This window comes from Balaenoptera musculus, chromosome 1 (genome assembly GCF_009873245.2).
Source record: "Balaenoptera musculus isolate JJ_BM4_2016_0621 chromosome 1, mBalMus1.pri.v3, whole genome shotgun sequence".
Classification (NCBI taxonomy): domain Eukaryota; kingdom Metazoa; phylum Chordata; class Mammalia; order Artiodactyla; family Balaenopteridae; genus Balaenoptera; species Balaenoptera musculus.
The window spans coordinates 145315662-145337631 of record NC_045785.1 but is presented as its reverse complement, the minus strand read 5'-3'; the positions used below and the strand labels follow the sequence as shown (position 1 = coordinate 145337631).

The window sequence follows — 21970 nt, the reverse complement described above, 5'->3', positions numbered from 1 at the left end:
AGGCATGGAAATGGACTTGAAACACAAAGTAGGTTTTTGGTAATGGAAGGGAAGACAGTCTATGTGATACAAACAAGAACTGGGGCAACAAGGCCAGAATATGAAGTGTTTATTTGCGGTAAGAGGAGATATATCCAAAAGGGATGAAGGCTAAGAGAGAGAAATATTGAGTAGGGAAGATTAGGCCAGATTATAGAGGGCCTTGAATATTAGGCAGAGTAATTTAAACAGGATGAGAAAGGAAAAAGGAAGCCACTGGAGAGGAATAACGTCATCTAAAGTGTTGGGAAGATTATTCTGGCAATGGTAAACACAACAAGTTAACAAAGAAAGTTGAGAGGTAAGGAGCCATCCTGTAGCTTATGGCAGTAATCCAGGCAGGTTGTGATTGGTGATGGCCTGAACTAGAACTCGGTGGCAGGAATGGAGAGTAGAGGATAAACATGAGAGACATTTTGAAGGAGATTGTATACGAGGGAATGAACAAGAAGGATTCAATTATTATTACAAAATTTCAAAACTGATGACCAGAGAATGTTGGTTCCATTTACAAAGACTGAGAATTTATGTGGATAAACTAATTTTTGAGTAAGAACAGAAAACAGGAAGAGATATGAAGTCCAAGAAGAAATATCCACCAGGCATTTGGAATCTGAGATGTAGCAGATTTTTTTTTTTTTTAATAGGCATGAAGTTGAGTTTTTAAATTTTTATTTATTTATTTATTTATGGCTGTGTTGGGTCTTCGTTTCTGTGCGAGGGCTTTCTCTAGTTGCGGCAAGTGGGGGCCACTCTTCATCGCGGTGGGCGGGCCTCTCACTCTCGCGGCCTCTCTTGTTGCGGAGCACAGGCTCCAGACGCGCAGGCTCAGTAATTGTGGCTCACGGGCCCAGTTGCTCCGCGGCACGTGGGATCTTCCCAGACCAGGGCTCGAACCCGTGTCCCCTGAGTTGGCAGGCGGATTCTCAACCACTGCACAACCAGGGAAGCCCTGTAGCAGATTTTTAACTGGAAGACTCTCATTAGAATTCTGGCTTTGCCGCTCACCATCTCTGTGATCTGAGCCAATTACTGAAATCTTTGAGTCTCAACTTCTTTGTAAAATGGGGGTAAAGATTTGTACAGAATTTATACATCTCTGGAAAAACATATAAAAAATTAGACACTGGTTGCCACTGGGCAAAGGAGCTGAGTGGATGGCAGAAGAGTGGGAAATATTTTACTGTATAGCCTTTTGTAGCATTTGAATTTTGACACATGAATATACTGGCAAAGAAAGGAAGTGAAATTTAAAATAAAATATAAGGCGGGCAGTGATATCTATCGTCTGTAAGATTAAACAGCTACTGAGAGTCAAAGCACTTCACAACCTCTGCAAGCTACTATGTTGGAGAGCAACTGAGCTCAGGTAAGAGGACTAGACTGTTAGAAGACGCATGTGCTTATATTAAGGGAAGTCCTCAGAGTGGCAGAGAAGAAATGGAAGAAAGGGCCTAGACTGAAGTCAACTCAAAGATTCAACTCTGAGGAAAAGGGGGAGTGAAGAATCCAGAGAAGGTGCAGTTCAGAGAGCGGGAAGAGTAAGTGAGGACAGTTAAGGACCAAAGAAGGGGGGTGCTGACAGTGTCCAATGTATCAAAAGGAAAGATGATAAAGGCAGAAAAAGGCTCTGGATTTAGCATTAAGAAGAACACTGGTGATCTTTTAAAGTAACTAAGCAAAGTAATAAGGAAACAGACCTATAAGCAAGTATGTTAAAGAACGAGTAGGGGATGAAGATATAAAAGCAGATATAAGGCTTCCCTGGTGGCGCAGTGGTTGAGAATCTGCCTGCTAATGCAGGGGACACGAGTTCGAGCCCTTGTCTGGGAAGATCCCACATGCCGCGGAGCAACTAGGCCCGTGAGCCACAACTACTGAGCCTGCGCGTCTGGAGCCTGTGCTCCGCAACAAGAGAAGCCGCGACGGTGAGAGGCCCGCGTACCGCGATGAAGAGTGGTCCCTGCTTGCCGCAACTAGAGAAAGCCCTCGCACAGAAAAGAAGACCCAACACAGCCAAAAGTAAATTAATTAATTACTTAATTTTAAAAAAAGCAGATATAGATGCTATTTTTGAAGTTCAAAAGAAAGCTTTTTTACAAAAGAAAAAAAAAGTCATTGCCATTTGGTAATATTACAGTTTTAATTTATTTATTTAAATACATAGGCTACCTCCATTTATCCACTTTTTACTGCCTAAATTGTTCTGCCTTGTACTGTTAGTTTGTACTTAGGAATAAAATTATTAACCAAATAGCCCCATAGGTTATGTCCTGTATTTACACATATTCAAAATTATGTCTTATAAAGTGCTCTATGTATAACAGGTATTTAACCTTTTGGGATAATCAAGAAGGTTGAGACATGTTACATAAGATGATGATATTAATAATTTTAAAGAAGAAAAGATTTACCATATAAAAAATTGAACAAAGTGTTCGAAAATCTATAAAATTATCTACAGTGTTATCTTCTAATTTCTGTCACTTTGCACAGTACTGGATACCTAAAATGCTCTCTGTAATTACATACTGGTTTAAAGGTCCATTAATTCAATGTAGTAAGCTTAATGGAGCACATCAAAGTTCCCCAGAAATAGCACATCAGTCATATTTCAATGATGAAATATAGTTCAAGTTTCTGTTTCAAGGATGTTACCTATTACAAAATTGTTCTTACCAGGACCATTTTTCAAATGAACAAAAAGGAAAAATCTAACTCTTCAAATGGAGCCCCCTTTCTCACACACCACCACTGTCACTGTCACTGACTATTTGGTCTGAATTTCTCTCTCCAGGCTGGTTTAACTCACTGCTCAACTGAGGCTCTGTCCTGAATTACTGTTTTCTGGGTCAGCTCCTAAATGGGGGCTTCTCCTCTACTATAGAATGGGACTGGCCACCAGGGATGTGTTCCAAAAAAGCATGGCAGAAAGTTTATAATCTTCAAAATAAAGAAAAATGTCATGTTAAAAGTACTCTGTGAAGGGGATTAAGAGGTACAAACTTTCAGTCATATAATAAGTCACAGCATGTGATGTACAGCATAAGAAACATGGTCAATAATACTGTAGTAAGTCTGTATGAGGACAAATGGTTACTAGATTTATTGTGGTGATCATTTCATAACGTATTTAAATATTGAATCACTATGTTATACACCTGAAACCAATATAATATTGTATGTCAACCATACTTCAATTAAAAATAAACAAAAGTACTCTGCCAGAGACACAATACCTCTAAATTTTCTATGTCTCCATTGTACTAACTACAAAAAGAAAAAGATTATTAAAAGAGCTAATTCTCATGTTTAACTTGTCATTCCTTCTAGGATCAGGTAAGATACAATCAGAAATCTTAGGAGAGATCAAGTCAAAAATAAAATTACGTCTTTGAGAATACCCAGAACAAATAATCTTTTGCTGTGTAACAGACAGTTTGCATAAATCAACCTCTTCAGATAAGACAATAACATCAGAATAGTGTAAATTATTAATACTGATCAACACAAATGGATATTATAGCAAGACATATAAAAAAAATCCAAAGAGAAATACAAACACATGAAAAAATATTTTTGTTCCTATGAAATTATTTGTTTTTGACTACCTTAACAATAATATGCTACACTTGGGCCTTGATTTAGGCCCTTCCTTCCTTCAGGTTTTTAAGACATTCAGAATGAAAGTATTTCCTTTAAACCAGGAATATCTGATTACAGGTGGAAATTATAATACTTACCAACACACCCGTAAAAATAGCAATAGAATGCACACAATTTGCACCTGAAATACCAAAACTCAAAAATCAATCAGCAGTGATAAGACTGGCTGAGAGGAAGAAAGGGAGGAAAGAATGAAGAAAGAAAAGAAGGAGGGAGGAAAACCTTGAAGAAAAATAATTACTCTTGGTGACTGAGAGTAAAATTTAAATTTGAAATCAACAAGCTATTACCTTGTAAAGGTTAAATCATTAGAACTGTTTTCTTCTGCTCTATTTCAATATTTTCAAAAATACACCCAGGCTTTGAAAAAATGATTATTTGACCACATCCATTTAATTAAAATCAATATGCTCAGATTTCAGGCACAGTGGGAAAAAATTCTTTGTGGGAGAGACAAATATTTAATAACATGTATTTTCAATTAAAAAGAACTAAAGAAAAAAGCCACAAGAAAGATAAAGATAAATCAAAACAAAAAACTTCAAGGAAGATGTGGTATATTGAAGAAATACTCCTAAGCTGTGAAATCAACAAAACAGTTAACACTTAAGTAACCATTAATGTGGTTGTGAAGTTCAATGCAAATATTACAAAAAAAATTTCATACGATAACTGCATAGTATAAAAAAAGTAACTGGTAATTAAATTCCAGATTATTTTAACAACATACAGGGGGAGGAGGGAATGAAGGGGAGTAGAAAAGAGGAGAATTTAAGCCTGCTAAATTTGCAATATTTCAACCACCATACTTTTCATTCTTTATAGAGATACACAAGTTCTTATATTAATATATTAAATATAGAGGTAGGAAAGTAAGAATAATGTTTAATTACCGTGCTAAAATCTTTTTAATTCACTAGAGAATAAAGCAACAGTGAAAACTTGACCAAAATAACAAAGTAATGAAACAAAGGAAACAAAAAAGGACACATTATAAACAGTCTAAAATAAGACTGTTTATAAAAGAAGTACAAAAACTCGGTTACATCAATAAATGTAAATAAGTTATACTACTAAAAAAGACTCAGATTAAGTCTAAAGGGGTAAATCTAATTATATGCTATTTATAAGAATCAAACCTAAATGACAGAGAAAGGCTGAGGATAACAAAATTGGCAAAGACCTGATAGATATGTGGAAAGAAAAATAAACAAGAGGCAATATTAATATTACATAAAGAACTTGAGGCCACAATAGCTTTAAATAGGAGAGAGGATTCTTTTACATTAATAAAAGTTCTATCTGTGGAACAAGACAGCATTAAGATTTTTAAATTAAAATGGTTACATAGGGCTTCCCTGGTGGTGTAGCGGTTGAGAGTCCGCCTGCCAATGCAGGGGACATGGGTTCAAGCCCTGGTCTGGGAAGATCCCACATGCCGCGGAGCAACTGGGCCCGTGAGCCACAACTGCTGAGCCTGCGCGTCTGGAGCCTGTGCTCCGCAACAGGAGAGGCCGCGATGGTGAGAGGCCTGCGCACCGCGATGAAGAGTGGCCCCCGCTCGCCGCAACTAGAGAAAGCCCTCGCATAGAAACGAAGACCCAGCACAACCAAAAATAAATAAATAAATAAATAAATTTATTAAAAAAAAAAAAAAAATGGTTACATATAAATTGGCATGAGAAGCTAATGAATATCAAAACTTCACAGATCAAAAAGAGAAACTAATTTAAGATATAGTATACTTGAATAGTATCAATAAGATTTCATACAGTTTTATACTGAAATATATATTAATAATATATATTAACACATAATATATATATTATATATTTATCTGTATTACTTAATATATATATATTACATTATATAGAAAATATACTCTTTTCAAATTCTGTGAACTGTTTACAAAAAATGATCCTACACTGTGCCACAAAGAAACCTTAAAATGAGGAATTTATAACAAAAGGTTAACAACAACAAAAATTCCATCAACAAATATAAAAAGCTTATCACGTCAAAAATAGAAACTTCCAGTTATAAGAAAAATAAGTACTAGGGATGTAATGCACAACATGATGACTGTAGTTAACACTGCTGTATGTTATATAGGAAAATTGTTACAGTAAATCCTGAGTTCTCATCATAAGCAAAAAAAAATTTTTTTCTTGCTTTTCTTTATATCTATATGAGATGATGGATGCTAACTAAATTTACTGTGTTAATCATTTCATAATATTTGTAAGTCAAACCATTATGCTTAAACTTATGTATGTGATGTATGTCAGTTGCATCTTAATAAATGGGATAAAAGAAGAATAAGAAAAAAGGGGATAAAAACATTATTTAAACTAATTCCATGGTCAAAGAGGAAATCAAAACTGCTCTCATGGAAATTAAAAGAACAAAATCATTTACAATACAGTCGCCCCTCAGTATCCGCAGGGGTTCAAGGAACCCCCAACTCCCTGCTGAGGATACCAAAATCTACAGATGTTCAAATACTACTGGTGTAGTATTTGCATATAAATTGCATACGCACATCCTCCCACATACTTTAAATCATCTCTAGATTACTTATAATACCTAACACAATGTAAATGCTATGTAAATAATTGCTGACAGGTGGCAAATTCAAGTTTTGCTTTTTGGGACTTCCTGGGATTTTCTTTGCAATACTTTTTTGAGTCATTGGTGGTTGGTTGAATCAGCAGATGCAATACAGAGGGACGATTCTGCAACCAAAAACCATGAAACACCTAGGAATATCTCACAGAATATGAGCAAAATTTGTATGCTGAAAACTAAAAACCACTGATGAGAAATTGAGGAAGATCTAAATAAATGGAGAGATATGCCATGTTCATAGATTAGAAAACTCAATACTATTAAGATGTCAATCCTTTCCAAATTGATCTATAGATGCAAATACCAATCAAAATTCTAGCAGACTTTTTTGTAGAAATTGACAAATTGGTTCGAAATTTTGTATGGAAAGGCAAAGGACCTAGAACACCCAAAATAAAGAAATACAAAGGTAGAGGACTCACAGTACCTGATGCCAAGACTTACAGAATTCCAAGCTACAGAAATCAAAATTGTGTGCTATTGACTTAAGAACAGATACACAGACCAAAGTAACAGAACAGAATCCAGAAATAGACCTATATAGATAAGGTCAACTCATTTTCAACAAAGATGCTAAGGTAATTCACAGAGAAAGGGTAGTCTTTTTAACAAATGGTGCTGGAACACCTGGCTATCCAAACACACCTCGATTCCTACCTTGCACCGTATACAATAGTCAACTCAAAATGGATTACATAGAGCTAAATATAAAACTTAAAACTATAAAACTTCTAGAAGAAAATATATGAGAAAATCTTTGAGACTTTGGGTTAGGTAAAGACTTCCTAGATAAAAAACAAAAATACAACCCCAAAAGGAAAAAAAAAAATTGATAAACTACATTTCATCAAAACAAAAAAACTTCTGTTCTTCAAAAGATACTGTATTCAAGGCACATACTGGCAGAAAATATCTGCAAAATACACATCTGATAAAGTATTTGTATCTGGAATATATAAGGAACTCAGTAACAAGAAGAAAACCTAAAAAAAAAAAAAAAGGCAGCATAAAAGATTAGAGCAGGCACTTCACTAAAGAAGAGATCTGGAAGATGTTCAACATCATTTGTCATTAGGGAAACGCAAATTAAAACCACGATGGGATACCACTACACAACTATTCAAAAGGCTAAAATTACAAAACCATACAATAAAAAGTGCTAGCAAGGATAAAGAACTACAACTCATACATTGCCGGTGAGTATGTAAAATGGTACAGCCATTATATAAAACAGTTTGGCAGTTTCTTACAAAGTTAAACATACATTTACCACACAACCCAACAATTCTACTCCTAGGTATATACCCAAGAAATGTCCTACAAAGATCTGTACAATAGAAGCTTTATTTACAATAGCAAAAAAACAAAAACAAAAAAAACCTGGAAACAATTCAAATGTCCATGAAGCTGTCAACGGATAAATAAACTATGGTCCATATACTGGGATACTACTCAGCAGTAAAACGGAACGAACTACTGCTTCATGTTACAACATGGGTGAATTATGCTAAGCATTATGTTAAGCAAAAGAAGCCATACCCAAAAGGCTACATATTGTATGATTCCATTTATATTTTGGAAAGGCAAAATTATAGGGATAGAAATCAGTTCAGTACTAGTCAGGGGTTAGGAGAAAGACTGACTAGAGGGGCCCAAAGGAACTTTGGAGTGATTTGAAAATGTTCTATATCACAATTGTGGTGGTAGTTACACAACTGTACACATCTGTCAAAATTTGAACTGCATATCTAGAACTGTGTACCTAGAAAAGTTTCTGTAATTAAATTACACCACAAAATCTGACTTAAAAAGTGCATTTCAAATTAATGACAAAGGGAACACTAAAAGTTGTAATTTATGGAATGTGGCCAACCTGCACTAAGAAGAAAATTAATAAATAGCCTTAAGTGCTTTCATTATTAAACAGAAGAATAAAAATAAATGTACCAACCACTTGAAAGGCACAAGAAAGCCATGCTTCTGGCAAGAAAAGGGGAATATAAACACAAACACAATAGTAAGACTAAAATAAAGATAAAATTTTAAACACGGAGATACTAAAAATTATAAAGGTTCTTTATACTGATACTAATGAATCTGCAAAATAAATTAAATGGAAAACGAATTATCAAAACTGATTCAAGAGGTAGAAAACTTTGATAGGGCAATAACCATGTAAGTAATTGGAAATATTCTCAAAACTCTATCCCTGGAAGAAGTTCCAGGTTCAGATGGACTTACGGCACTTTTAAAGCTATACCCTCAGAAGACCGAAAATTCTTATGTCATAGCTCTTAACCATTTCAGAGCATGGAAAGGGCAACTATTTACACTGAATTTACATTTTATTTACAACTACTTACATAATATTTACATTATATTAGGTACTGTAAGTAATCTAAAGATGATTTAAAGTATATAGGAGGATATACATAGGTTATATGCAAAAACTATACCATTTTATACAAGGAACTTGAGCATCTGAGGATTTTGGTATTCAGCAGGGGGTACTGGAACCAATCTCCCAAAGATATCAAGGGACAACTGTATAGCAATTAAAGGAAAAAAACATGCAACCACATGAATGAGTCTCATCAGTATAATGTTGAGCAAAAGAAGTAAAAACAAACAAAACTAAACAATATTTTTAGGGAGGCATTTATATAGGTGGTAAAACTATAAAGAGCAAAGAAATGATTATCACAAAGGTCAAAACAGTGGTTTCCATTGGGTGGGTATTAAGGCTCTGATCAGGGAGAACCATGTGAGAGAAGGAAGCAGGGTTCTGTGATTTTGCAGTGTTCTCTTTCTAGCTGGATGGTGGTTACATGGGTTTTGATTTACAATTATTACTTAAACTATTAAATATACATTGTACATACTTTTTTGTATGTGTGATTTATCTGAAAATAAGGAAAGAAATGAGATGGAATAATACAGTGCTCTCACTTGGTTTGGTTCCCTAAAGTGACTGAGCACATTCTCTTCTTGGATAATATGTTTAGTAGAAAAAAACACCAGAGGACAGAGCTCTCTTAATTCTTAATTAAGTCCCCTTAAGAAGCTCTCTTAAGCATATTAAGCCTCTCTGAACCCTAATTTGCTCATCTATTAAGTGCAAATACTAATTACTGTCCTTATGTCTTGGGATATTTGTGACTATCAATCATAATATACCAAACATGTTTAGAAAATTGCAAACAAACAAAAAAAACACAGCAGCTCAGTTTTCATAATCTGAAATTCAAAGGTTTTTGTTACACTGTAGCCATGATCATATCAAGAAATAATAAAATCCATGAAAGTAAGATTTATTTCTGACAATTTTCCATTTCACTTTAAGCAGCATTTTTTTAAAAGTGGTGCATCTGTCATCAGTAATGGGTAAACAAATAGGGTTCCACTTTGAGAAAAAATAAATATAAAACATTAATTTAACCTCGGAAATGCTATAAAAGATGTCACATTAAAAGTCTAGAGATTGAGATCTGTTCTTGTATTTACAAAAGAAAACTTAAGAATGTCTTTTCCTCTGTGTGAAAAGGAGAAATACACTTCGCTAAGTTACCCATCCAGTACCTTTCTCTAATAAATACAGTCAGCACCAAAACTGTTCTCCCTAAATTGAGTAAAGGAGACAAGAATAAAATAAACAATTTAACTGGGCTTCTCAATTAGCCTTGGTGCTGCTATGGGACAATTAAAAAGAAACTGAGAGGCAAGTCTAATTCACTAAAACAAACCTAAACATTAAAGGATGTAAATTTTTCAATAACTAAGTAATATTTTTGTATGGTGACACAGCATAACTAGACTTATCATGGTGATCATTTTGAAATGTATAGAAAGATTACTACGTTGTGTAACAGAAACTAACACAGTGTTGTAGCTCAGTTATACTTCAAAAGCAAGCACACAAACAAACAAACTCATAGATAAAGAGATCAGATTTGCGGTTACCAGAGGCAGGGGGTAGTTGGATGAAAGCAGCCAAAAGGCACAAACTTCCAGTTATAAGATAAATAAGTACCAGGAATGTAATGTATAGCATGATAAATACAATTAACACTGCTGTTAAGTTATGTGTGAAAGTTGTTAAGAAAGTAAATCCTAAGAGTTCTTATCACACAAAATATTTTTTAAATTCTTTAATTTTGTATCTAGGAGATGATGGATGTTCACTAAACTTATTGTGTAATAATTTCATGATGTTAAGTCAAATCATTACACTGTACACCTAAAACTTATACAATGCTCTATGTCAATTATATCTCAATAAAACTGGAAAAAAAATAAAGGGAAAAAAAGAAAGAAGTTTTATATATTTACTTTGCCACTTCTAACTTCTGCCACCAATATCAACAATGCTCTTAGAAATTTTTTAGATTGAAACACTTAGAAAAAGACAAAGATAATATTGTGTTGGCCAAAAAGTGCCTTCGGTTTGTAAGTAAAACTAAAAGACACCTTTTTCATTTCCACCAAAAGCTTTACTGAACAACTTATTCACCCTTTTGTGCCACTACCTTCTGTCATTTTTTAGGCAACTTCATAATTCCATCTTCCCAAAACTTTTTATCTTTTTGAGCAAAGAACTGTTCCAGGTGCCTTTTACAGTCTTCCAGGGAATTGAAATTTTTTTCCATTAAGAGAATTTTGTAAAGACCAAAACAAATGGAAATCCGAAGGTGCACTGCCTGGTGAATACGGCGGATGAATCAGAACTTCCCAGCCAAGCTCTAACAGTTTTTGCCTGGTCACCAAAGAAACATTCTGTCTTGCATTATCTTGATGAAAGATTAGTCTACTGACTAATTCTAGACACTTTTCGTCGAGTGCTACTTTCAGTTGGTCTAACTGGGAGTAATACTTGTTGCAATTAATCCTTTGGTTTTCCGGAAGATGCTCATAATACAGGACTCCCTTCCAATCCCACCACATACACAACATCACCTTCTCCGGATGAAGACCGGCCTTTGGTGTGGTTGGTGGTGGTTCATTTCGCTTGCCCCACGATCTCTTCCGTTCCACGTTACTGTACAGTATCCACTTTTCATCGCCTGTTGCAATTTGTTTTTTTTTTTTTTTTAACATCTTTATTGGAGTATAATTGCTTTACAATGTTGTGTTAGTTTCTGCTGTATAACAAAGTGAATCAGCTATACGTATACACAATTTGTTTTAATAACTAAACGTTTTTGTTACGTTTAAGTAGAGAATCACACGTGGAAATATAACTTATGTGGAACCCAAACATCAAAGCGATTAACATAACCAAGCTGGTGTAAATGATTTTCAATGCTTGATTTGGATATTTTGAGTACGTCAGCTATCTTCTGTGGGGTATAATGTTGATTGTTCTCAATTAATGTCTCGATTTGATGGCTATCAACTTCAACTGGGGTACCCAACCGTGGAGCATCGTCCAGCGAGAAATCTCCAGCACGAAACCTCACAAACCACTTTTGACATGTTCAGTTAGTGACAGCACCTTCTCCATACACCGCACAAATCTTTTTTTTGCGTTTCAGTTGCGTTTTTACCTTTCTTGAAATAATAAAGCATAATAGGTCGAAAATGTTTTCTTCCATCTTCAATATTAAAATGGCTACACAAAAATTCACCAATTTTGATAAGTCTTGTATTAAATGTATGCTGATATGACAGCTGTCACACACAATCTAATAAAATTGTTTCGAATGAAGTTAAAGACAACTAAGTGCCACTAGAGCGATCTTACAGGAAAAACCGAAGAAACCTTTGTGGCCAACCCAATATAAAAATGTAAAGCAAAATAATATGCTCTATTATAATGCTATATTATTTTTCTATATAAAATATTAATGTTCAAAGTTCTGCATACCTGAATGTTTTCCCTACTCCAAGTATGTGGTGTTTTATTGGCAAGTAATTTCAGATCTTGAATAGCAAGTCTCTTTACTGCTTTCCTGGGGTCATTCTTCAAATACTGCAATAGAAGCTGAATCTACAAAGGAAATAAGTCACTCCATGAATGATACTGTCACTGAAATTATCATTAGGGATGCAGTGTAAGTTAGTGAAACTTATATTTGAGACAGGGCTCATTTCGAATTACAGCCCTGTCATGTATTCACCATATGCCCATGTTTGGGCCTCTTTCTCCTCTTGTATAGAAATATACTATCATTTAACTTGCAAGGTTCTAGCACAAGACCTGGCCTCAAACACTAAATTCTTCCCTTTTTTTTCCCCACCAACTCCATGCTCTGCCATGTACCCCCACCTCCCCCTCACTTCTCTCAAGGCTCCTAAGAATCAGCACTATGAACAGAGGAAAAAAGCAAGCAAAAGGAAATGAAACCTTCTCTGATCTTTATCAGAGAAAGGGATTTTAATGTTATCAACACTTATGGGTTACTTATTTTTTAGCATATACTTAATACGCAAGTTTATTGAAGAAAAGGCAGTTAAAGAAAATTGAAATTACCTGCTTAGGCGTATCAACCAAAGACGAAGCTGCAAGCAGAGTAAAGGTGTGCAAAGAAACAATCACCATTTTGTTGGAAGGATAGGATGTGACTAGCTGTTGTAAAAGCTCACGAGCACTGGACGCCAATATTGCATCATGGTGCATGTGCTGCAGGATAGGGATCAACTTCAGCTTCAAGTCTACTGGCGTGGCTAGACCTAGATACAGAAAGAATGCTTAGAGATTTCTGATCATCATCCTGGATAACAGTCCACAGTTAAAAGGTCTGATTCAATTAGCAAAATGACCATTTAAAAACAAACAGTAGACTAGTATTATGGTTATAACATTAAAGATGTTATACTAGAGCTAATCAACAAGTTCAATAGGTGTTTTTCAAAAGTATTTATCTTAACATTAAGTTGTGGGTGCTTATTAAACTACATGCTGATAGTAGAAAATGCCCTTAAAAGGCACAGTAGAAAGCAGTCATATTTGCTGCCTGTTTCTTCCCAAAGGATACTAAAAGATATACACATACATGTATACATATACACACGTATATGCACAAACTCAATGGCGATGATTTGATTATATTTACAATTTTAATTATTTCCTTCAACTCTAAGATCAGGATGTGAACAGACTGCGTATGGAGCAGTTCTGAAACTCTCTGAACTTTGTGTAGCAATGCCTTTCTTTACAGCATACATAGCTGGAACTCCATGAGGATTAATTCCAAAGCATCTTTTCCTGTCAACACTGGAGCTACATAAACAAAAAAGTCTTTTCTTCTACAGCATGGCTTTGAGGTGACAGTGAACAAAAAACTGTCAGTCATAATGTACTACACATATGTCAAAAGCTAATTTATCTCTGCTGATCACTGGTTTTGCCACTGTGAAGTAACTGTTAGTGTGAATATATAAATACCATTTCAACATCCAACAGTGGCTTACATCAACTAAGTCCCTTATTATTTGGCCTCTCTTTGAGTTTAGCCAAAGCAGAGAGTCCCAGGAGATGGGAGGGAGAAGAATGAGGTCAGAGCATTTACTCCCTGGTTTTCTCTCTTCAGGATCATATCATGCTTATGTTATTATTGTTTTGATCCTTAAGGTACTGAATGCATTTGAATGACCAGTCTATCTTTGAAACTCTCTCAATAGCTTCTGCTTTTTCACACTCTTCCTGGTTTTTGTCCTTTCTCAATCTCTTTGTATTCTCCTCTTTATCCACACTTTAATTTCTGGTATTCCTTGGGCTTGGTAACATATTATCTTCTTACCCTATGTACTTTCCCTGAGTGAGCTTATATAAACCCATGGCTTCTATTACCAGCTATATGCTTTTAAAGACTGCCTCCCCCTCTCCTCCCCGCCCCCGGAACTTCAGATATGTATATCCCATTTCCTCTGGTCATCTCCAATGGGATGTCTCTGATGTATTTTATACTTAATACAGCCCAAAGAGAACTTCTGATCTTTACTACGAAATTGCCCCTCCAACTTTTCCCATTTCAGGATATGACAATTCCATCATTACAGCTCCTCAGAACTTGGAGTCTTTCTTGATTCCCTTACTTCTCTCACACCCACATCCAAATTTATCAACAAATCTTGTTGGTTTCTATCTTCAAAATATAACCCAAATCTGACTGTCTTTCCACCTTCATTGCTATCACACTGGTCCATTTCCAGCACCATCTCTTGACTGGATCATTGCAAAAGTGTCCTAAGTATTGTCTCTACTTAGGCCTTTCCCCATGGCAGACTCCTGTCGCATATCCCTCCCTTCTCCTCTGCAAGCCTATTCTCAATCCAGCAGTCAGAGGGACTCTTTGTACTTATAGACATTTTTACTGAAGGCTTAGGGAGACTCAAGATTTTACTTTGCAGAAACACAAGCAGCTTAAAATTTAAGGATACTTTATTCTCCTCTGCAAGTCCTCTGCAAGTCTATTCTCAATCCAGCAGTCAGAGAGACTCTTTGTGTTTACAGACATTTTTACTGAAGGTTTAGGGAGACTCAAGATTTTACTTTGCAGAAACACAAGCAACTTAAAATTTAATTTAAGGATACTTTATTCCTAAAACTTGCTCACACTTCTATAATTTGAGCTCCAATCTTCCTCCACCTTGCCCCCATTCCTACCCTTGTGTTTTCCTCCCTGTCTCTCTTTCCATCTCCTAATTCCTGTTCATTTGCTTTCATTTTAAATTTATTTATTTATTTGTTTGTTTGTTTTTATTTAATTATTTTTGGCTGCATTGGGTCTTCGTTGCTGTGCGCGAGCTTTCTGTAGTTGCAGTGAGCAGGGGCTACTCTTCATTGCGGTGCACGGGCTTCTCATTGCAGTGGCTTCTCTTGTTGCAGAGCACGGGCTCTAGGCGCGTGGGCTTCAGTAGTTGTGGCATGCGGGCTCAGTAGTTCTGGCTCGCGGGCTCTAGAGTGCAGGCTCAGTAGTTGTGGTGCATGGGCTTAGTTGCGCCGCAGCATGTGGTATCTTCCCGGACGAGGGCTCGAACCTGTGTCCCCTGCACTGGCAGGCGGATTCTTAACCACTGCATCACCAAGGAAGTCCCTACTTTAATTTTTAACAGATAAAACTTATGGAACAAAAATGAATCTTAAATATGCATATTAATGGATTTCTACATATGAATATATCCATAGAGCCACCACTCAAGCTATACAGAATCCTCCAGCACCCTAGGAGGCTTACCTCTATAGCTTACATCAACTCCCTTGCTATTTGCCTTCTGTCTGGGTGGAGAGCCCCAGCAGATGGGAAGAGAAGAATGCTCAGGTCCGAGTATTTATTCCTTGGCTCCTTCTCTGCAGGGTCACATCAGGTCACATCATTCTGAAGGTCAGTTTTTCAAAGTGGCCCTCTTGATGTGACTCCAGGTTCTGGTAACCACTCCCTCTCCTGCACCATAGAGGGGTACAGGACTACATCATCCCCTATAGTTTACCCTGCCCACACCTTTGTAAATGGCTCCTTCATTAAACCCTACTTGAATTATCTCAGCTCCAGTGTGACATCTGTTTCCTGCTAAGATCTTGTCTGATACAGCAGGCATTCAATAAAAACCTGCTCAATGAATGAGTGATGCTTCCTTCTAATGATAGCTTTCTGCAGGACAGCCCTTTTCTGGCAGCAGGGGAAAAAAGACAAAGAAATAAACGGAAACAGGCCAAAGCTCAACCACTGTATCTTGGTCTTCAATTAAGTGATTTTATTGTGGCTCCATTTCCTTTTCCATAAAATAGAGGTAGTAGTATTACCTATCCAAGTCTGCCAAATTGTGCAATTCAAAGAAATGCCATCTAGAAATACACAAAGAAAGTTGTGTTCTCTAGAGCTGTGCAATGCTGTAACCCCACAGCTTCCTTTTATGAATATTATGAGGGTAAATGGGGTAATACATGTGAGGCACAGTATGGAAGATGAGATTAGAATACTAAGGCTTTGTAGACTACAGTAAGGAATTTGGATTTGAGTTTCATTGCAATTGGAAGATACTGGAGGGACATCAGCAGAGTGAAGAGAGTTCCAGAGCTCCTAACAGCACAGCTCTCCCCCAGGTCAGAACGTTTTCCCCCTAAATATCTGCATTTCTCACTCAAATATCACTTTATCAGAAGTCTTCCTTGATCAACATATATAAAACAGAAACTTCCCCCCTTCTATCTTGCCATCTGCTCTGGGGACTCTCTATCCTTCTTACCACACTTGTTCTCCACAGCACCTGATATGTCATAAATTTACTTATCTGTTGCTACCACCAACCCTTCCACCATTAGAATGTAGGTTACATGAGGGCAAGGGCTTTGTTTTGTGTACTACTGTATCCTAAGCACCTAGAATAGTTCTGGCATTTAGAAGACACTTAATAAACATTATTTGAATGAATAAATGAATGAATAGTGACTAGCACGCAGTAAGTACTTAATAAATGTTAGCAGCTATTATTAATATAAATCCCATTAAGTTACTTCATAATACCAAATGAAGCATACATACCTTGAATCATTTCACTGATTTTGTTACAGATTCCTACAGCAAAATCCCTTTGGAAAGAGAAAACAGCAAAATCTTTAAAACCAGTTAAATTTGCTTCAGTTTTCTGAGGACTTAAAAGAAACAGAACACAGTAAGCACAGGAGAAATGCAATACTCCAAATCGAAACTAATATTACTAAGGTCAGGTGCCAGGTGGGGTAAGAAGTGCAACTGAAACCAAAACTCCAAACAGCGGTGGGCTTATGCCAACACTGTTCCCACGTGATTTTCAAGGAAAGATGCTCTGATTTATGAGCATTGTTGCAATTTGCATTACTAAATGACTGAAAGACTCAAGGTCACTATCTCAGTCTACAATGTTTTAGGACGCACTTTTAATTAACAGAAGCTTTCAACACACAAGCGATCACTTACGTAAACAATAAAATATATACCAAATATTCTGAATTTTAGAAAAACAGAGTAAGTATGAAGTAGTAGAAACACAGTAGGAAATATGGATAGAATCTTACTAAGAGCCAAATTATTTAAAAGTGGCCATTTTTTAGATTAAAGACCTAAATGTAAGACTGGATACTATAAAACTCCCAGAGGAAAACAGGCAGAATACTCTTTGACATAAATCTTTTTGGATCCATCTCCTAGAGTAATGGAAATAAAAACAAAAATAAACAAATGGGACCTAATGAAACTTAAAAGCTTTTGCACAGCAGAGGAAACCATATGCAAAGCGAAAAGACAACCTACAGAATGGGAGAAAATATTTGCAAACGATGCAACAAAGGATTAATCTCCAAAATACACAAACAGCTCATACAGCTCAATATCAAAGAAACAAACAACCCAATCAAAAAATGGGCAGAAGATCTAAACAGAAATTTCTCCAAAGAAGAAAGAAGACATACATATGGCCAAAAGGCACATGAAACAATGCTCAACATCGCTAATTACTAGAGAAGCACAAATCAAAACTACAATGAAGTATCACCTTACACCAGTCAGAATGGCCATCATCAAAAAGTCTACAAATAATAAATGCTGGAGAGGGTGTGGAGAAAAGGGAACCCTCCTACACTGCTGGTGGGAAGGTAGATTGGTGCAGCTACTAGGGAGAACAGTATGGAGGCTCCTTAAAAAACTAAAATTAGGGCTACCATATGATCCTGCAATCCCACTACTGGGCATATACCCAGAGAAAACCATAATTTGAAAAGATACATGCACCCCAATGTTCACTGCAGCACTATTTACAATAGCCAAGACATGGAAACAACCTAAATGTCCATCAACAGATGAACAGATAAAGAAGATGTGGTATACATATACAGTGGAACATTACTCAGCCATAAAAAAGAATGAAAAATGCCATTTGCAGCAACATGGATGGACCTAGATTGTCATACTAAGTGAAGTAAGCCAGACTGAAAAAGACAAATATGATATAGCTTATATGTGGAATCAAAAAAAATGATACAGATGAACTTATATACAAAACAGAAATAGACCCACAGACATGGAAAATAGACTTGTGCTTACCAAGGGGGAGGGGGAGGAGGGATAAATTAGAGGAGTTTGGGATTAACATATACACACTACTATACATAAAATAGATAACAAATAGGACCTACTGTATAGCACAGGGAACTATACTCAATATTTTGTAATAACCTATATGGGAAAAGAATCTGAAAAATAGATAGATATATATATATATATATATATATGCATAATTGAATCACTTTGCTGTACACCTAAAACTAACACAACATTGTAAACGAACTATACTTCAATTAAAAAAATAAAATAAAAATTAAAAATAAAGTAGGCATTTAAAAAATATTATATACATGTATTTTCCAAGGTGTTGCTTTTGAGTCTGTTGCAATTGAAATATCACTGAGTGTTGCAAAAGTTATTAATAACATGAATGTTTGGGATAAAACATTATATAATATGTAAGGAAATATGATACAGATAATATGATCTAACTTGGCTCTTTTAGTCATGATACATGATACACAGGGCATGGAATACTTCCTCTCTGCAGTTCAGATGTCTATATAAAACATTTTCTGCCATTAAGATATTATTTAATATTCTCTGACAAAATGGAAAGCACACATCAAGTACACAGTGGTTGTCTGCAGGAAAAGTACCATGCAGTCATTTGAGTTTCGAGATGAGCTACCCATGTTTTTTCATGAAATTCCATAATTATTCAGAGTTGGCTATTTGCAGGTATTTTCTAAAAAGATAAATAAAGTAAGCTTGTAACTTTCAGGAAAGTAACTGGGAAAATTTTTTGCCAATCTTAGCTTCTAAGCAAAAATTAGCATTTCAGAAAACTTATATCTGTCACCATGAGCTTGACAGCTTAATATTTAAAGACCTTCCTGATGAGATCAGTGGTGATAGCAACAAATAGTGATCCTTTGATATTTTACAATGAAAAAAGGTCAACATTTGGAAGACCTGCATAACACAGTGAACCAATATTTTCCAGAAGACCATACACGGGTTAAGTTTAAGTTATAAAACCATACACGGGTAAGAGAGGCTAATGACTTTCAATATAACAGTACATAGTCACTGGTGGTTTTAGAGTTCACAGGGCAATCAACCTTTAAGAACCAACACTTTTCTAGTTTTGGTACAGTATCAAAGAAAAACATCCATAATTACCTATAAAGCCTTTAAAAACACTCCTCTCTTTTCCAACTATATATCTGTGTGAGGCTGGATTTTTTTTCACATATTTTAACCAAAATAACATTGCAACAGAAACAGTGAACACAGAATCAGATATGAGAATCCAGCCAGACATTAAAGAGATTTGTAAAAATGTAAAACAAGGCCACTCTTCCCACAAACTTGATTTCAGTTTTCTAAAATAATTATTTTCATATATTTTTATGTTAACATAATAAGAATTTGTTACTTTTTAAATGAACTAATAAATATTTTTAAAATTTAGGCATTTTCATTCTAATTCAGTAACTATCAGTTGATATAATCCACATAAACAAAAAAGGCTCTTTGAGGACTTCAATAATGTTTGAAGAGTGTAAAGGGATTCTGATACCAAATAGTTTCAAAACTACTGCTCTGGTATCAGCCTCACATCTAATAAGAAAAAGTAAGTTGTAAATGTCTTTCAGGTATAAGGCAAAAGGTGTATTAGGTATGTATAGATGACCTGTTCACATTTCAGAGTGCTCTTGTACTTGTTATTCCTTCTGCTTGGAATATCCTTCCTCTAGATCGCTGCCTCTTCTTCAGCACCCAGTATCAGCTCAACTGTCACCTCCTCAGTGAGGCCTTCCCTGATCACTCTACCTAAGCAGCTCACTCAGGTCATCATCACAATGACAAAACTGTTCTATTTTTCCATAACATTAATGAGCAGCTGAAACTATTTTGTGTTTACATCACAACAGGTCATTCATCTTTTCCACTTCTGTATTCCTGGTGCTTGGAATAGAGTCTGGACATGATGGATATTCACTAAGTATTTCTTCACTAACTATATAATAACTTTTTAAAAAATAGTATCTTTTTTTTTTTTTTTTTTTTTAATTTTTGGCTGCGTTGGGTCTTTGCTGCTGTGCTCAGGCTTTCTCTAGTTGCGGCGAGCGGGGTCCACTCTTTGTTGCAGTGCGCGGGCTTCTCACTGCGGTAGCTTCTCTTGCTGTGGAGCACAGGCTCTAGGCGCGCAGGATTCAGTAGTCGTGGTGCGCGGACTCAGTAGTTGTGGCTCGCGGGCTCTAGAGCGCAGGCTCAGTAGTTGTGGTGCATGGACTCAGTTGCTCCGCGGCATGTAGGGATCTTCCCAGACCAGGGCTTGAACCTGTGTCCCCTGCATTGGCAGGTGGTCTCCCAACCACTGCACCACCAGGGAAGTCCCACTAACTATATAATAACTTCTATAACAACTCAAAGTTTAAGTCTGTTACACTCTTCTATGGTCAATAAACTGCAAGTTAGAAACCTGCAGTTTTCTTTTTTTTTTTGGTCTAATAATATTTTTTTAAATTCTTAATGTCAGCATTAAGAATATGTTAAGAATATATAGTCTCGTATGGTGAAATAAACAGAATAATCTGATTCTCCAGCTTCTTCCCACCACCCCCCACCCCCAAATTCTGATGTCACACCATTGGTCATACACTCCTGCACTGTTACCATCTACTGGTACCAAGGGGCTACTCCTTTTAGATGGTGAGTGCACCCTTCAGTTCACCACAGTCACCACGTGAAGTCACCTCTCTCATTGACAATGCCTCCCTGGTCCCTGAAGGCATCTGGGTTTGCAACTCCTGCTCTGGGACTAGCTCTTAAAAATTATAACCTTTTTCAGAACAAGTCACATGTGGTTGTGGTAGCAGACAGGTGGAAACAGGATTAAATAAATTCTTAAGGTCTTTTTTGGCCAGTTTCTCTAATTTGCTTAAGATCCAAAATTGATGGAGATACTAACATAAAAATCCATCAGTATTGGTTGAGATATTTGATCTCAAGCCAGGTCATCATTTCTGGGGGAAGAGGTAAATGCTAATCTGAAAAAGACGTATTTCCTTATTCACACTCTGTTACATCTAGATAGGTCCTTCAGACTTTCCTATTGCACTAATTTGGTATATTTAAACATCACAAATCACAAGTATACCATATTGAAGCCTGGTATGTGAAAAACTGCTTCTACATAAACTATTAAATGTTTACTGGTCATCAATTCAATAAGAAAAAAATGCCAACTTTCAAAAGCACAAATAGGAACTGTCTTTACTCAGATATTTCTCTTCCTCAATTATTGCCACACCTACTACTTTCGATCAGTGAATTAAAAACTATATGCTTTCTATTCTCTAATCTCCTTTTCCAATGAGTAATCCTGGAATTCTGAAGGCTTCGTAAGAGCAGCTGAAGAGATGAATGTGTATGTACTAATAAAGTATAAAGGAAGACAGTTGGTGATTAACTCTTTCAAGTCTTATCCAAATTTAGCAGAGGCTCTTAATGTAAATGCTACTTTTTATTGAAAAAAATTCATTAGTCATCTGATTATAAAACCAAAACTTGCTCCTAGCAGGATATACAAAAATTCGTAAAAAAGAAAACAAAAATAAGATAACCATCTTACCAACCAGAGACAATAT

At 36.0% G+C, this 21970-nt stretch overlaps 1 protein-coding gene across 2 annotated transcripts in view; it reads right to left on the bottom strand.

Moving 5' to 3' along the window:
• The window catches only part of INTS7 (integrator complex subunit 7), an 88855-nt gene that overhangs the window by 52509 nt on the left and 14376 nt on the right, over positions 1 to 21970 (bottom strand). For both annotated transcript variants that reach the window (XM_036824634.1, XM_036824644.1), the window contains 3 exons: positions 16815 to 16861; positions 12803 to 13002; positions 12197 to 12319 (listed from right to left, as the gene is read on the bottom strand). In XM_036824634.1, the coding sequence (XP_036680529.1) occupies positions 12197 to 12319; positions 12803 to 13002; positions 16815 to 16861 (370 nt within the window). The remainder of the gene's footprint in view (positions 1 to 12196; positions 12320 to 12802; positions 13003 to 16814; positions 16862 to 21970) is intronic.